Consider the following 18,720-nt stretch of genomic DNA (forward strand, 5'->3'; position numbering starts at 1 on the left):
AATATGTCTTACAGTTCATTCGACGTGCATGAACATTCTCTTCATACCGCGGCAAACTATTCTTAAAACGAGATTCTAGTAAACTATTGGCAAATACGTTGACTATACATTGTATCAACAGTCTGTAAATCGATTCATATTTTGGCGATTTCTATGGTCGAAACAATTACCTTTAATCGGTTAACTTTTTCCAGAACAAATTGTAGGGAGATTATTTGTTATTTTTACTGATATACAGATTGATTTTTTCCGTTTGTCCGGTGATGACAACAAGGCCAGGGGCCCGTTTCACAAAATATATGTCACCGGGTTCACAGGTGCGTGAAAGTCAGTCAATGTATAGGGTTTCAATAGCTCAGTTGCCATTGGTTAGAACCAGTACGGTTCGAGTCCCAGTTGAGACTTGACTTTTCACCACCTGTGACATTTGGGGCCCAACGAAAAAAAAAGCCCCTTGGAATATACTTCACGCATTTCCTTAATTCCTAGAATTCGAGGAGGAATACGTCACCGGGTTCACAGGTGCATGTAAGTCAGTCAATATATATAGTAAGTTGGTTAGAGCGCTGGCACAGTACGCCAGAGACCCTGGGTTCGAGTCCCAGTAGAAACTTGACTTTTCACTACCTGTGACAAAAAGAACCTACGACTACAGCCAACATTGAATAATGTTGATTAATTAATATAATAATAATGTGTATAGCTACTTGCTATATTAATTGCTATTTTACTTAAAAGGAATTTAACAGATGTTTTGAAAAAGGATCAATGGCAATATATTTTTAGAAACTTAAAAGGAATTTAACAGATAAAATGTTTTGTATTAGTTATATAAATTGCAGGTGTATAGGAATAATCTAATCTCCCCAATGGCATTTTAAGCTGAACATTCCTAACAGGTGTAGTACCCTCTGATGCTTTTTTAAAAATTTGTGTTTGTATATACAAATAAAAAAAAAATTATTTTACATTTATCAATCCGGAAGACAAGCCCCTATGACCTGTTTTGTTTTTAAAATTCAGAATGACCAACAGCTGCAAAAAATTATATTTATATATATTTTTTTCGAAAAGTCATCCTTTCACCTTTGTGCAAATACGAAATGTATAGATACGACTTAACAAATTTTGCCCTACTTTTTTTATGACCCGGAAGTTGAAACCAAGTCAGTCACATATTTGGGGAAATTTCCGTCGTTTCCAAACTAAATAGAGGAAGAATGAGGCAATTGTTTAGATACTAGCTAACAACAAAATGGCAGCCATCTTAATATCTTTAAAAATTTGACTAGGGTCATTCTAATTGTTTTGAAATCGCGACCTTTTGATCTCATTATTTCGCCAAAATGTCAGTGTCTGAGATGGAGATTTTGGATACGAATGGCGAAAGTATAAGCCTCAGTGATAAGTATAAGGAGATAACTCTAGATGCATTAAGGGTTAGTGCAAGAAAAAAATTATCTTTGTATTTAAACGTCCAAGCTGAAATAGTGAATGATGCCAATGGGTTAGTTAGTGACTACAATGGCCTGGCAGAAATGGTGGGTTTTGGATTCCTGGAGATCAAAGATTTTGAACGTCAGAAAAATCCAACAGATGAACTACTTACTGAGTGGACCAACCGACCAGACCTTTCCCCAACTATCGGAAAACTATGGGACTACTTGGTGGAGCTTGGTCGCTTCGATGTTCTTGGAGACTGCAAAAATCTCATCAGTTAGTTGTCAAAATATGCAAAAATCTCATTAGTTAGTTGTCAAAATTATAGTACATTTCATGTTTTGTTTCACAGATTATGTTGCACAAAATGAAATGCATTTAATATAAGGGCTGGGACGATACAAATTTTTCTATATCGATACATATCACGATATTTGAGCCACGATACGATATTTATCACGTTATGTTTAATTGCTTCTAAAATCTTTTTTTGCTTTGAAATAAACAAATTATTTCTATGCAAATGAGAATAATTTATTCAAAATAGTTGTTTATATGTTGTAAAACAAAAATATATTACTCAACTGGCGTTAATTATTATTTATTTCATATCTATATTTATATTTAACTTATTTAAAATTTATTTTATATATTAAACCCCAACTGTTAAATAAACAATGAAAAACAGAAGTCAGATTATTTTTCTGGGCGATATTTCAATATTTTTTCAAATGTATTGATATGTGTATCTTCCTTATATATATCACGATATATCGATATCTCGATATATTGTCCCAGCCCTATTTAATACATTGATGGTGTGAATGTTAGATGAGCATAGTACTTCTACTGTTTTATTTAATAGTTCGGGCTCGTCAAATCACTTGTGACATTTGGTGCATCTAGACTCTGACGTCACATGACGTATGAAAATTGTATTATCAAAAAGGAGTCTAAATGGTGCTGAAAGTTAATGAAGAACATTTTGTTTACTATTTTTCATTTAAAAACACCCATTAAATCAAGGCGAGTTAAATTTTTGTTTAATATTTGCTGTTATTCTCGCAAGAACATAAGCATTAACAAACAATGCACTGTGTGTCCAGAGTGACTGCGGAAAAAATTTGTTTGGATCAATGTGCAAAATCTGAATTGTCTTTGCCCAGGCTCACATTGATGAGAGGCTTTGTGCTGCTCGCTGGGCTCGCTATAAGAATTTAACTTTTTTTTTTTTTACAATCAGATCCCATGCAGGCATGAAGTATAAACTAATTAAACTGAGGCTTTTCATATAGGCACATCTCACATTTATCTCAGCTGAGATTAGATTGTCTGAATATTTGGACTGATGCCATCCTTCATTTTTCATGTCTGGAAATTAACACTCAACATTGATCGCTTCTAGTTTTTACATGTATTGTCCACCTATATGATACTCATTCACATCAAGTGTAAAAGTTATTTGAATGGTCATCTTGTTCGTTTTAATAGGTATGATTATACTGCATTGCATACAGTTACTGTGTACATGGAGTAAAGATGTAATTCCTAAACTGAAAAACCAAATTTTCCTTTTAAATAATGGCTCCAATATTAGATGCAAGTCAATTTTTTTATCTCCTAATATAAATTAGAATTATAATAGTGTCTTATTGAACATGTGCTCAACATATCAGAACAGACCATTATGTATCATGGTAGTCATCATTTGAACAAAAACAAAACTGGGAAAAAAGTGGATTTCCGGGCATGAACTATAAAGGGCTGTTCTAAGATTTGGTGAAGGTGTACGTCCAGATATCCAAACAAGCCAAAACTCAACAAGAACAGAAGCATAATCTCATAAAATAAAGAACAATACTCATATAATTTATCATTTTTTCTGGTAAAGTAGACAAAAGGCAAAAGTAGTTATACACCAAAACATCAGGACATTCTGCATGTTCTTGTCTGGCATAAAAAATGATGCACCAGACTTTATACACTGTATATTGTTCATGTCTGATTGTCTGATGTCTTCTGCAATATAGCTGTATGTGTCTTTTAATTATTTTTTTTGTTAGATCCCCTCCTACCTCCACATACACAAACACACACAAAATGGAAATTGCTAGAAAGGCATAGGGAACTGTTTGTCAGTTCATCATACTGATGCACCTTTTTGCAGGAAATAGGTCTTTATAAAATGCTATGTTAAAAAAATTAGCATGTTATATCAATTTAGACACGCTGAAAAAATGAAAAAATCAATAATAAAATACTATAATAATGCAATATACCTTCAATTTTTGTTCCAAAACAGCATGCTAGTGTAATTTTTATAATTCGACTAGTGGTGTTGATTTAGTACAATACGAATACGTCACCTGAATGGTAGCAAAATATTCCTGGTCTTTACATTCTTTTTATCAGCAATGTAAAGCAGGCAAACACCTAAGTTTATAACTTTATATATACCATAAATAATACAATCTTTCTTTCAGTCAGAGACGCTGATGCCTACATCAAGATGAAAGAAGATTTAAAGAGCAAAGAAAGTCCTGTACAAGAGGATATGGGTAAGGTCTTCATTATTTTAGCAGTACACATCTGTATGTTAAAGTCAGTTTCTTCTGACCTAAGTTACATAAAGTACCAAGTGAATTACTGGCACTTTGAATTTTGAAGTTTTGTTCATTGTCCTTGGACTCCTTATCATGTTTATTTTGTACCAATAATTGAAAATAGGAGGGGGTAAGTAGTGTGGGCTTGCCTTAAAAAAAAAAATAAATGAATACTTGAGCACTTTTAAATAGTAAAAAAATACTGTCTCTTAACATCCTTGTTAATTGGGTTTACCATGAAAACATCTTTGTCAGCAATTGTGCAGCTTATACTAAATGACCTTATGATGCACTGGTGTACAAACGATGTAATAATCATCCTTTGTCCCACACAATGAGTACTAAATAAATAATCAAGTTACCAGGTATACCATATTTGAACACTGTCTATCCATTTCAATTTTTGAATGTAATGAAGGTGAAGGTATGATTAAAATTTCCTTTTTTGATGAACTTGTATAAGTAGCTGAGACTCTCATTGGTAGAAAGAGGTACATGTACTCCACTACCTGTTGTAGAGGATTGTGTAAAAGAAAAATATTAATGTGAGCTAGTTTATTGGTGACATTTAGGTCAACCAGGTAATTTTACTAGTAACATGAGTAAGCTTTGAATAGATTATATAACATACACTAATTATAGAAATTGCATACACAGTGGTTTTATTATAATTTTTGACTGCACAGGTAAATTGTAATATGATCCAATGTTTATTATCAAAAAAAAACTATAACTTAAATTGTAAACAGCACAAAAACTTGAAAGTATTTTGTCATTTAACTCAAAGTTACTAGGTATTGAAGATTGACCAAAACGTATATTGCATAACTTGATATGGCTGCCTATCTTGAGTTGAATGTTTATTTTTGTTTAATTTGAGTATTATTCTTTTTGGATGTTGTTGATTGCATAATGGCACCAAACTATGGCCATGCATTAGGAAAGAATAAAACCATCTACTCTGGATGCATTGAAATTCATTGGTCCTTTAAGATGATTTGCTATGATGCTATCTATGTTCAATTAAACATTTCACTGATTCTGAATTCAAATATCCCCACATTTCTATATATAGGTTAAATTGTGTCTGATATTTAAATGCCAAGTCGAAAATATATGGGTATTGTTTTAAATCTCGGATATCTATGAAAGCTGATTGATTTAATTTGTGTAATTTACAGGATAGTCCTATCTTTATATAAAGTAACTAAACAAATACAAGATCTTTTTAGTTAGTCTGAACTTTTCAAAAATACACCATATATGACTTTAACTATCGTTCAACCAAAATAAATAATATAGGCCTATGAATCCTGAACCTGATCTAGAACATGTAGACAAAACCGAATCAACATAAACAAATGTTATCAACACTTGAATAGTGAAAAAAAAAGTAATGTAAATATTCTTCATAATGCTATTATACTTGCTGACATATGGACAGAAAGTTTAGGGCCAAAATAATAGGTATCATCTATGTACATAAACAATTGGCAAGAGAATAAATAAAATTCAGGTAAGCATTCTAGCCCATGGGCTTCTTGTGACATGCAAAGTTTTAACTTGGAGGATGTGTGAAAACAAACATTTAATATAAGACTGACCTCCTTGACCAGACTGTCTGCTGTAACGGTTTTTGCTCTGATTTCAGTAACTTCCTCTGAGACAGCTGTGGACCACCATGTAGATGAGCTGTCCATTCTTTGTAAAGATGATGGTAAGTTTTCTCTTAATTTTATCCAAATAAGAATATTACAGTTAAAATTTGGTGCACTTTCATTTTATTTTTGATAGGGTGTGTGATTTTATCGTTTTACTAGTATGTCATGAATTGTTACTGTGAGACTTTTATGATCATATGGAGCAAAAAAATATTTATTACAATGTTATAAAATCTGGAAGTATTTCCTTCATTTGTTCAGAAGTTTGGATAAGTGTTTAGTGTTAAAATTGATACAAAATAGTAAAATCATACTGTATAGAGTCTATACAGTATTTAGTACATAGTATCTAGTACAAACACGAATAACACTACAATTTATGGATATATAGAAAAGTTGTTTTTTCAATTCATTGTAAAATTTCTAAGATATGAGGATATAACACTATCGGATATAGTAAATTTATGGATATATTATTTTTATGTTCCAAAAGGTTCAAAATAATTAAATGAACATTATATTAATAAAAATATTATGACTACCTATATAAATGTTTGACCTCAATATTTTAGTGGAGAAAGGGGAGCCGCAGTATTTTGATGCCTTTGTCTGTTACTCCCCCATTGGGGAGGACTTGACCTTTGTCAAGGAGATGATCTCTAAGCTGGAGAATCCGCCCCACAACCTGAAGCTGTTTGTTCCATGGAGGGATGATCTGCCGGGAGGGTCACGCTATGTTATTGATGCCAGGCTCATTGAAATGAGGTCGGTTTTCTTCTCCCTAGTAAGATCATAGAATTTTTATGCCCCCCTTCGAAGAAGGGAGGGCATATTGCTTTGCTGCTGTCCGTCGGTCTGTCGGTCGGTCGGTCTGTCGGTCCATTTAGTTTCAGTTCATTTTCTTTACAACCGCTGCATATACTGAAATGAAATTTGGTATACAGGTTTATCAGGTAAATATCTAGGTCAAGTTCTGTTTTGGGTACGATCACACCATTTTTGACAGAGTTATGCCCCTTGGACTTAGAAAAATTCCATTTATTTGCAGTTTCCGCTCATTTTCTTTGCAGAGGTTGCACATATTGAAATGAAATTTAGTATACAGATGTTTCAGCTGAATATCTAGGTCGAGTTCTGTTTTGGGTTTGATCGCACCTTTTTAGCTCACCTGAGCCAAAGGCTCAAGTGAGCTTTTCTGATCACATTTTGTCCGTCGTCCGTCCGTCTGTCTGTCCGTCTGTCCGTCTGTCTGTCCGTCTGTAAACTTTTCACATTTTCGACTTCTTCTCAAGAACCACTGGGCCAATTTTGACCAAACTTGGTACAAAGCATCCTTGGGTGAAGGGGAATTTAAATTGTTAAAATGAAGGGACATATCCCCTCGCAAGGGGAGATAATCAAGAAAAGACAAAAATAGGGTTGGGTCATTAAAAAATCTTCTTCTCAAGAACGACTGGGCCAGTAAAGCTGAAACTTATGTGGAAGCATCCTGGGGTAGTGTAGATTCTAAATTGTTCACATCATGACCCCCGGGGGAAGGGCGGGGCCACAATGGGGAATCAAAGTTTTATATAGAAATATATAGGAAAAATCTTTGAAAATCTTCTTCTCAAGAACCACTGGGCCAGAAAAGCTGAAACTTATGTGGAAGCATTCTGGTATAGTGTAGATTCTAAATTGTTCACATCATGACCCCCGGGGGAAGGGCGGGGCCACAATGGGGAATCAAAGTTTTATATAGAAATATATAGGAAAAATCTTTGAAAATCTTCTTCTCAAGAACCACTGGGCCAGAAAAGCTGAAACTTATGTGGAAGCATCCTGGTGTAGTGTAGATTCTAAATTGTTCACATCATGACCCCCGGGGGAAGGGCGGGGCCACAATGGGGAATCAAAGTTTTATATAGAAATATATAGGAAAAATCTTTGAAAATCTTCTTCTCAAGAACCACTGGGCCAGAAAAGCTGAAACTTATGTGGAAGCATCCTGGTATAATGTAGATTCTAAATTGTTCAAATAATGACCCCCGGGGGAAGGGTGGGGACATTATAGAGAATCAAAGTTTTATATAGAAATATATTGGAAAAATCTTTGAAAATCTTCTTCTCAAGAACCACTGGGCCAGAAAAGCTGAAACTTATGTGGAAGCATCCTGGTATAGTGTAGATTCTAAATTGTTCACATCATGACCCCCGGGGGAAGGGCGGGGCCACAATGGGGAATCAAAGTTTTATATAGAAAAATATAGGAAAAATCTTTGAAAATCTTCTTCTCAAGAACCACTGGGCCAGAAAAGCTGAAACTTATGTGGAAGCATCCTGGTATAGTGTAGATTCTAAATTGTTCACATCATGACCCCCGGGGGAAGGGCGGGGCCACAATGGGGAATCAAAGTTTTATATAGAAATATATAGGAAAAATCTTTGAAAATCTTCTTCTCAAGAACCACTGGGCCAGAAAAGCTGAAACTTATGTGGAAGCATCCTGGTGTAGTGTAGATTCTAAATTGTTCACATCATGACCCCCGGGGGAAGGGCGGGGCCACAATGGGGAATCAAAGTTTTATATTGAAATATATAGGAAAAATCTTTGAAAATCTTCTTCTCAAGAACCACTGGGCCAGAAAAGCTGAAACTTATGTGGAAGCATCCTGGTGTAGTGTAGATTCTAAATTGTTCACATCATGACCCCCGGGGGAAGGGCGGGGCCACAATGGGGAATCAAAGTTTTATATTGAAATATATAGGAAAAATCTTTGAAAATCTTCTTCTCAAGAACCACTGGGCCAGAAAAGCTGAAACTTATGTGGAAGCATCCTGGTGTAGTGTAGATTCTAATTGTTCACATCATGACCCCCGGGGGAAGGGCGGGGCCACAATGGGGAATCAAAGTATTATATAGAAAAATATAGGAAAAATCTTTGAAAATCTTCTTCTCAAGAACCACTGGGCCAGAAAAGCTGAAACTTATGTGGAAGCATCCTGGGGTAGTGTAGATTCTTAATTTGTTCACATCATGACCCCCGGGGGAAGGGCGGGGCCACAATGGGGAATCAAAGTTTTATATAGAAATATATAGGAAAAATCTTTGAAAATCTTCTTCTCAAGAACCACTGGGCCAGAAAAGCTGAAACTTATGTGGAAGCATCCTGGTATAATGTAGATTCTAAATTGTTCAAATCATGACCCCCCGGGGGAAGGGTAGGGCCACAATGGAGAATCAAATTTTTATATAGAAATATATAGGAAAAATCTTTGAAAATCTTCTTCTCAAGAACCACTGGGCCAGAAAAAGTGAAGCTTATGTGGAAGCATTCTGGGGTAGTGTAAATTCTAAATTGTAGGAATCATGACCCCCGGGGGAAGGGCGGGGCCCTTATAGGGGAATCAAAGTTTTACATAGAAATATATAGGACAAATCTTTGAAAATCTTCTTCTCAGGAACCACTGGGCCAAAAAAGCTGAAACATATGTGTCCATAAAAGGATCATGGGGTAGTGTAGATTTCAAAATGTCTAAATTATGATCAGTGGGGTAGGGTGGGGATGCATTATGTATAACAAGGGGGAAATCTGGTAAAGAACAGAATGGTCAAAGCTTCTCAGGTGAGCGATGTGGCCCATGGGCCTCTTGTTTGATAGAGTTATGCCCCTTGGACTTACGAAAATTCCACTTATTTGCCGTTTCCATTCATTTTCTTTGTAGAGGTTGCACATATTCAAATGAAATTTAGTATACGGATGTTTCAGCTGAATATCTAGGACAAGTTCTGTTTTGGGTTCGATCACAACCTTTTTGTCAGAGTTATGCCCCTTTGACTTAGAAAAATTCCAATTATTTGCAGTTTCCGTTCATTTTCTTTGCAGAGGTTGCACATAATGAAATAAAATTTAGTATACAGATTTTTCAGCTGAATATCTAAGTCAAGTTTTGTTTTGGGTACGATTGCACCATTTTAGACAGAGTTATGCACTTTTGGACTTAGGAAAAATCCAATTTGGGGGGAGGGGGGCATAAGTGTTTCACAAACATCTCTTGTATTCCTTGTGATACATACATGTGGCATTGTTGAAAAATACATATACAATTTTTGTTGTATAAAGTGTTGTTACTTTATGGGGATTAAGCTCATCTATGTGTGTATATTTTCCAAAATTCAGAGACATTCATTTAATTTAATAAAATTGTTTTGTTTCTCTGAATAATGAATTCTTTGCTGAATTGGATCATTATATGTTTATAGATGCAAACGTATGGTCATCATCATGTCCAAGAACTACCAGAACAGTGCTGCTGCTGATTTCCAGGTCAAGTTCGCCCATGCTTTGTCTCCAGGTATTTTTTCAGTATAGTTATTGTTATACAGTAGAACACACTGAATTAGGATCAATAAAGTATTATTCGTAATGCATTTATCAATAGAATCTTAAAGTAGGGCATGGTGTAACATGTTTAAGTTCAGCAGAGCTAAAAATTTTGAAAAAAAAAATTATTTGTTTATACATGTATTGAAAACTTGAGCCTTTTGGCTTAGGATTTTTTTTCTTTAAGTATTTTAGCTGTCTATAACCAAGTAAAAACTTCAAGATTTGAAATAAGTTTTGGGGAAAAATAATAAAAGAAGTACAGGTAGTTGATCAAAAACCACTTTGCTTGAAGGTGCCAGGAGTAAGAAGCTGATTCCTGTGCTGATTGAGTCGGGGATACAGGTGCCCCAGGTGTTACGTCATGTCACTCTGTGTGACTTCACCAAACAGGACCTGAAAGACTGGTTCTGGGACCGACTCTCTAAAGCCATCAAAGCACCACTGGACCCACAGATGTCAGGGTAAGTTAGAAATCTACATAAGTAGTCAGAAGAAACTAAATATTAACAAGCCAGATCATCAATGAAAGTTGGAAACTTGGGATAATTTATCCCATGTTTCCAACTTTCCTTGATGTCCCTTGCATACCCAAGAAATTATACAGTGATTGAATACAAAAATTGTGCTTCTGTCTTTTTGTTTGACATCAGGGGGCGGGGACTATAGAAATTGACATCGGAGGTCTCGTGTAATTTGAATCTTTTAGACAACATTTTTAGTCTAGATTTTAAAAAATGTTGTCTAAAAGATTTAAATTACACAAGGCCTCCCATGTCAATTTCAATAGTCCCCGCCCGCTGATGTCAACAAAAAGACAGAGGCACAAGTTTTATATTCATATTAGGCCTCCTTCCCTCATGGCCTTTCACTTGGCGAAATTTACATTCCATTTGACTTGTCAGGATATAAACTCACCTAACTTTAAAAGAGTTTTCGCAGAGAAAACGAATAGAAATGAAAATATTCATGTGTAATCATGAGTAATTACAAATCACTGGGAGTATTTAGAAGTAAAAATATATCAGTAATAAATATTGATTGTGAATTTCTGATAATCTACAGTAAAACATGCTTATAACAAAGTTCCAGGAAAGAGAAATTGTGCTTCATTACATAATTTGTTATATCCATTAGATTCACAATATGTTTAAAACACACAGGGAATGAAAATCACTTCACTATAAGCATCAATACATAATAAGCAATGTTCACTATAAACATGCTTTAGTGTAAATTATTTTTTTTTTGTTATAAAAGTGAAATTAACCTTTTCATGCATAATATCCATTAAATGTTTGTAGATATGGATCTAAATCTCTGACAACGTCTTCCTCTTCTCCTTCATCTCTGTCATCTTCCTCGTCGTCGTCATCGATGCCGTCATCGGACATCGCACCAGGGGGTCTCGGATTTCATGCTGGAAGCAACGCAAACGTGAGAGATGAGCTGTCACAGTTCCACCCCTTACCCACCTCGCCCAGCTCCATCAGCATTTCCTCTACTTCGTCGGCGGATAATTCCTCCGCCAGTCTGATCAGCCGGGGGTCGGGGCCCGTACAGCACTCCTGTGAACCCATGGAGCACACGGATATCACCTCCATGGGCCCCGAATCCTCAGTCAAGAAATCAAAGAAGGAAAAAAAGACTTCAGGCCTCAAACATATTTTTAATAAAATTAAAAACTCTGGAAGCAGCAATAACAATACCAGTTCACAATGCTAATAATCTCAGGGTCAGAAGAAATTCTGACCAGGCAATAAATATTTAGTGTTACTAAAGTTCGTCCGACATGTTTGTCAAGTATAACCTAGCACAAGTTCACAATTTTCATTCTACATGGCTTGTCTTAAATAGTAACATGACCTGTAAGGGAAAGGTGATATGTCTTTTTGTCATAGGTTGCATAATTTTGAATTTTAATGCTTTTTCTTATGGAAGTCTGCAAAGAAATGTTACATTCCAGCTAAGGCAATTGTAAATACATGTATGAGGAAAATCAGCATGAAAAATGGCTTCATTAACTAAAAGTGGTATTTTTAAATATCATGTTTGGAATGTCATTTGAATTGATTAAGGGTCGAGATATTATAAGGATGGTTGATATATATTTGTTTCTGTTGTGGGTCTAAGCCAGCACATCACTCTTGTTACCTGCCTCTGATTGTCCTCAATGTACAGAAAATTCAGACGCATTCCATTTGCATAAAATAAATTTTTTCCCTTTTTTTTTTTTTAAATGTTCTATACACAGCTGTCTTGAATTTCAGTGTGAGGAATGTGGTGGAGAGTTTTTTTTTTTTGATACATGTTTATTTGTATTTGAAATGTAAGTCTTCATTACATTGTGATTTGATCAAAAAATGTTCTACTTTGTCCAAAAAAATAATATTACTAGATGTTTAAACATACTGTATTGGATTTTTAGCAATCAATTATTTTCTATTCATTTTTAATCAACTTGGTATGTTTTTTTAAGTTGAATAATATTTTTTATTCAGAAATATGATATATTTTTTACTACATAGTTTAATTATCAAACTTCCATTTTCATCATATATTTTAAATTCACACCTGTTTCCTACATATTTTCCGCTGGCGTAGGTGATTTATAGATTGTTGTGGCAAAAATTTTGTCAAGAAAAAGACATCATGCTGCAATGCATGATCTTTGTCACTTAAATTGTCAGCCATTTGTCTGAGTTGTATGAAATACATTCCGTCAGGCTTGTTATTTTTTGTTCACATTTTGTAGGTGGAGTAATCAAACTTTTTTTACCTGTACACATGTATATCATTCACATTGATTGATTCACTATTGTAAACATATGTAGTATATGATCTGTTTGAGGAAAACACTTGTATGATCAAGCATTAGTGTTGTAAAACTATTTTTTGTGTTGAGAACTGCTGCATATCTAGAATGTTGTTGAAGTACGTGTTTTGTTGTCTGTGTGTCTGTATGTATAATAATCTCATTAATATGTTTCAGTGCTTTGATGTTATAATACATGTATATGATCTTTTGTTATATTTTGTTCAGGTTTGTTTTCTTTTTTAAGTCTCATAACAATGTGCTTAATATATTTAGTTGATAGTCGTATGATTTTAGATTAATCTCCAGATTTTATTTATTTTATTTTATAATAGTTCCTTTATTTTCTCCAAAACCACATAAATACATGTAGTATGTGAAATACAGAGAAAATAAAAACAGAATGCATGTACAAGTTATAAATGTATGAGCAAAGGGAGATAACTCTACACAAACATAATCATTGAATTGGGTGGTAGAATTTTTGTGGTGGTGATTTTAATGTTGTAAGCACATTTTTATTTTTTACTGTAGTGGAAAAGAAAATAAATAGGTTTGATATTGTGGAAACATACTTATTTTCACCGGAAAAAATTCATTAGAGAGTGACATATTACTCAATCACGTTTACATCAGAGAGGTGCATTTACAGTTAAGTTGTTATGAATCTTTTTTATGCTTAATTTAATCTGAGAAACAGCAAATGACAACAAATATGAAGTGACCAAATTATGTAACATTTTTTAACAGATCATTCCATTGTTTTTTTTGTTCTGTATTTAATAAAAATTAGTTCTTGTTATTCCGTCAATTGCTCTAATGTCTCGAGTTGAAATTATTTAATCAGAATTTGTTTTTCTATTGGTAATTATTTACATCACCTGAGTCTTTCAGGTACATACCACTATTCTTTTTCTATTTCTCTATGTGTGTCAATCGTAACACTGTAAACTGTTTTTTACTGAAATGTTTGTCAGAGCCAATTTCAAAAAATGAATGGCATGTTCATAGTATCTGTGCACGAAAGGAAACAATGCTGCAAGTGGTCTCAGATGTGGTTGGTGGATTGAGCTTGAACCATCATGATAAAGTTGATCTTACAAATTTCTTATCAATACTCATGAATACTTTTCAGGAAAGCCATTTGCAACAACCCTCTATCAAACTTCTTTAGACCACAGGATTGGATGAAGTTGACCATATTTTGTAAAATCCTGGTACAATTCTTCACCTAGAGGTTTACAAGCAAATTGTGACATATTTATCCCCTCAGCTCAGGCCCCCTTTTTGAGACAAATTTATTGTGTTTTCAAAATGTGTATTATCATTAAAAATCTTACTGCTGAGCATCTAGGAGACAAAAGTGATCTATTAATCTGTAACATTTTTCTCTATTGGGTCCAAAGTTACAAAATCTCAGTTGGGCTGATATTGGTGAGATACTGGCCAACTGGTCCCATTTAGTATATATCATAATAAGCGGCCAGTTTCAATCCCGCCCGTTCATTTTTTCACTATATTTTAACTCATTTAAGCGGCCACCTGTCTAACGCGGCCAGTGGCCAGTGTTTTTAGGTCCCGTTCGTTCAACATGCCTGTTTTCAGCGGCCATTTTGTCTGTTTTGTCACATGACTTCCGTCTGACACGTGACCTCGTATCCTCATGAACTGCTGATAATGAGTTAATGACCAATAATTGCAGGTGTAATTTGAATTCTATCAGGATTTAAGGATTTAATTAATATGATTAAATGATTTATTGTTAAAAGATTTTTATTGGTGTTCTTAATATACAAAGTAAGTTGTTGAATATTTTCATAATATATTTAACTCAATATATTGTCAGTCTCACATTTAACCTTTTATGTTATATAAATAAATATATATCTAGAAAAACTAAAAAAAAAAAAAAAAGCTTAACACAGCATCAGGGAAATGCTAAGTTAGAACATTTTTTGATTTCCTGTGATGTATACAAATTCTATGGCTGTATATTTCTTTATCATTAAAGGGGATTTCATTTGACTTTTAAAAATTTCCCAAGTTTTTAAATGTGTTAAATTGGATATGGATACGTGTGAAAATAAATACACAATATCATTGGTTTGGTGGCCACCTGTCTTATGTGGCCAATTTGTCATTCTCCCACGAGTGGCCTCTTAAAACAGGTTTGACTGTATATCATTAACCTTTGCATTCATGGCTTACATTGACCAGTTGGTTAATATCAACCTTCATAGAACAAAGACTGATGCCTCTGGTATTATCAGGGCTATACATGTATAAATTTTATAATTAAGACTACATCCCTTTTATGATTGAAGTGAATTCTTTCAAATTTCCTGTAGAAATCGTGGTGCATTGTAAACTCAATATTTTGTCACAGTGTCATTGAGATCCAAAGTTTTCAATCTGATTTGATAAATGTTCTTTTTGAAAAAAAAAGTATAAGAACTAATACAACTTTTACAAGGTCAAAAGTCTTGCTTTTCTTGAGAGACTTGGGTGAGCATATGGCAGGTCCATTGGAATTTTTGTCTATTGTAAGAGCAAAAATGAATTGACTTAAGATGTCTTTATTTTATTTTTTTTTTTATTTGTATAACAAGCTTTTTCTTTACATTTTAATATATTGTTATATTACTATAAAATCAGATGCTATAAAATTATTTTTTATTAAATGCAAACCTTACTAGTATCTCAAATTATGATTTCATCACATTGATTTTTGTATTTTTCCTGTGATCATGTAAAAATACATGTTTGAAGTAAACATTAAATGTTTGAAATTGATGCTGATTTAAGCTTTCTTCTTTTTCCAATGAATTGAGAGACAATGCAAACAGAAAATATTTACAGACAGGTAAAGTCTAGTCAACTCAGAGAGAAATGACAAAAGACAAGATTTGTTTCTGTCACCATGACATTTTTAATTATAAAAAAAAAAAAGTTATTTTTATTATCATTCCCTTCATGAAATTTAATTTAAAAAAAACAAAAAAAGCTCACTTTTATAAGACGACAAGGGGAAAAAAATTGTGACTTTGACCTTAGCTACTATTGCTACATGTATTCATTGTTATCTGTCGTCATGCGTCGTGTGTTAACATTTGAACATTTTCAGCTTCTTCTCTGAAACCCAGGTGATCCAATTTCAGCCAATTTTAGCATATGGCATCTATGGGTGAAGAAGAACAAAATTTATGAATTTCAGTCCCTGCCCCCCTGGGGCCTGAGGGATTAGGCCAAAACCACACCTTTACACCTGGACATCAAGCAGTCAAACTGTTAGCATGAATGTAATGAGCATTGAGTCCTCTACCAAAATTGTGAAATTCATGGCCCCAAGGCCAGGGGTTCTAGTGCTAGGGTGAGGCTATATAGATTATATACGGTAGTGAAAATGCATTACTAGTATTTCTTTGAAAATCTCCACTCCTGGGTATACTATTAAATAAACTTACCAGTAGTTATGGTGAGCAAGAATGCCTCTTCCAGAATTGTGAATTTTGTGGCCCCAGGGTCGGGGGTTCTGATGTTAGGGTGGGTCTCTATTGATTTTATAATGAAAATACATTACATCTTTGAAATCTCTGCTCTTGGGTTGTAAGCAGATGAACTACATATATAGCTATTATGAGCAAGGGCCCTTCTTCCAGAATTGTGAATTTCAAGGCCCCTGAGTCAGGGGTACCATGGAGGGAGGGGGGCTCTACTTATATACTGAAAATGAATTAATTGTTTGAAATCTGCTGCTTGGTATTAATCAAACATTTTTGATAAGCAATGGTGCCTTTTCCAAAATTGTAAAATGTGTGGACCTATGGTCAGGGGTTCATGGCATGTGTGGAAGGGGCACTACTGATTTTTGCTGAATATTACTGATTAGTTGAAATGCATTTTTTGTTCACCTACCCTGCCTATGGGTATTAAGTAACCAAACTAAGCAATTGCTACACATGTAAATGTATAATTATGATGAGCAATGGTGCCTCTAGATCTTTCAAAATTGTGAATGCCATATGGCATCTAGCTTAAAACATGAACCAAATTCAATCATTGGAAAGTTGTTGCATGATGCTCAGGTGACCTATAAGACCCATGGGCCTCTTAGTTTAGTTCCACGATTGCTGAGTTATGACATTTCACAGCAGAGCTGCTGTTGTTACGGTCTACAAAGCCTCATTACAGATCTAGAGAAACATTATTATTAGGCAATGAAAAGAGTGTAATTAATGTCATGTAATTGGATATTTATTTTAATTGTGAGACAGAAAAATATTTTCACAAATGCTAAATTTGCACAAATAAAGCTATTAAAAAAAAAGTCCTGTTTCACTCATGAAATTAAGTGCATGTCTAATTTTAAAACATTGAACATTCGATCAAATCATCCTTTAACTGCAATTTACTGTCCGCCGAGATATATCTGACTTGCCACTAGCTAACCTGGAGGTCAAAATATTGGATTTAGATTTTCAGGCACAGCTACGTTAGGCTGAATATTCTACACTGATCAATTAAAATAATAACCTATAGATAATTGCTATTAGAGTAACTACATATATAATAGGATTGAGTTATTTCCCTTTTCATATTAAAATGACTCAGATTTATTTTACACGTATTATCAAAATATTAAACATTATTATTTTGAAATCTTTGGCATGCAAAAGTTATAGCTTTTTTTTTTTGGGGGGGGGGGGGGGTCATATACCGGTAGCAATTTTTTCTTGTATATACCAGTATAAATATTAGCCTACACTATTTCTCTTTATCAAGACAAAAAATTCCTTTTTCCCCTTCTTTGATCTTGGTTATTTCCTGCTACATTACATGTATGCAACTAAAAATATAATAATGGAATTTTCTGCCTTCCCTTTGCAACACTCTGGGGGAATGTTTCATTCAATTATCATTTTAGGAATTTTGCAATGCTTCAAATCATTGGATATGCAAATGAATTAATGTTTGTGTGCTTCAAGAAAAAGTGCAATTTCAGGCACTATTAAATTAAAAAAATATATATAAATTCAGTCAAAGTTACCTTATTATTTAGAATTTAACATGGTCAAGATATCTAAAAATTCATTTAACAAGGAAAATATATTTTAAAAATAGGGCTGGATATCAGCCAAGAATGTCTTATTGCAATTTATTGCTTTTTACCGTAACTGTATTGAGATATGTATTACATGTACATTATTTTCAAAGCAGTTAAGATATCTTTTCTAATCCCCTTTAGAGGTTATTTGTTTCCTTCAGAATGTATATAACAATGATAAATACATTGTAATGAAATAGTTTGTGTTTATTTAACTACAGTTTTAAACCAAACTTCAACAGCAGCTTTCTAATTGACACAATTGAAAACACTTCTGAAATTTTTAATTTTCATAATTCCAAGACCAAGCACTGTGCTGGTATTTTGGTACAGAAAAAAGTATCACAGTATGAATTAACAAATTTTGTTAACAATTCAAAATTTACTGGAATAGTGATGTTATTGCATGGCCCTATTAATAAATGTTTTGGGGACTGCTTCATCACTTCCACTTATCCCTGGTATTTGAGAAGATCATCTTCGCTATCCTTTATTTTCTGATCCGCTACTCTTCTAACAAGCCCAAGGCTAGAGAATATTATATAATATTTTAAGGTTGCAATAGGTAGTAAGTACATTATCTAATTTTAAAATGGATGCCCAATTCTTAAGTCAGACAGCTAGCTGTGAGTTCATGATGCTCAGTACTTATGTAAATAACTTGCTAAACTCTTGCATGAAATTTTACACAGTGAGAAAATCTATGTGTACAAATTAAAGTACATCCTTTCGA

General features: G+C 33.9%; 1 protein-coding gene across 1 annotated transcript; it reads left to right on the top strand.

Annotated features, from left to right (window-relative positions):
- The first annotated feature begins 1,132 nt into the window (after nt 1-1,132).
- LOC134242684 (myeloid differentiation primary response protein MyD88-like) lies at nt 1,133-14,351 on the top strand. The gene is made up of 7 exons (XM_062724781.1): nt 1,133-1,716; nt 3,924-3,998; nt 5,695-5,760; nt 6,277-6,469; nt 9,948-10,039; nt 10,364-10,532; nt 11,373-14,351. Exons 1-7 carry the CDS (start codon nt 1,347-1,349, stop codon nt 11,791-11,793), a joined length of 1,386 nt encoding a protein of 461 aa, XP_062580765.1. The 5' UTR covers nt 1,133-1,346; the 3' UTR covers nt 11,794-14,351.
- Nucleotides 14,352-18,720: the final 4,369 nt, after the last annotated feature.

This window comes from Saccostrea cucullata, unplaced genomic scaffold, assembly GCF_032062105.1.
Source record: "Saccostrea cucullata isolate Sc308-1 unplaced genomic scaffold, CSIRO_AGI_Scuc_v1 ctg138, whole genome shotgun sequence".
In the NCBI taxonomy this organism is placed as follows: domain Eukaryota; kingdom Metazoa; phylum Mollusca; class Bivalvia; order Ostreida; family Ostreidae; genus Saccostrea; species Saccostrea cuccullata.

Coding starts and splice junctions, on each gene's coding strand:
- LOC134242684 (XM_062724781.1), top strand. CDS start 1,347: ATGTCAGTGTCTGAGATGGAGATTTTGGATACGAATGGCGAAAGTATA. Junction 6,470..9,947: donor GCCAGGCTCATTGAAATGAG/GTCGGTTTTCTT, acceptor ATATGTTTATAG/ATGCAAACGTATGGTCATCA. Junction 10,040..10,363: donor CGCCCATGCTTTGTCTCCAG/GTATTTTTTCAG, acceptor CTTTGCTTGAAG/GTGCCAGGAGTAAGAAGCTG.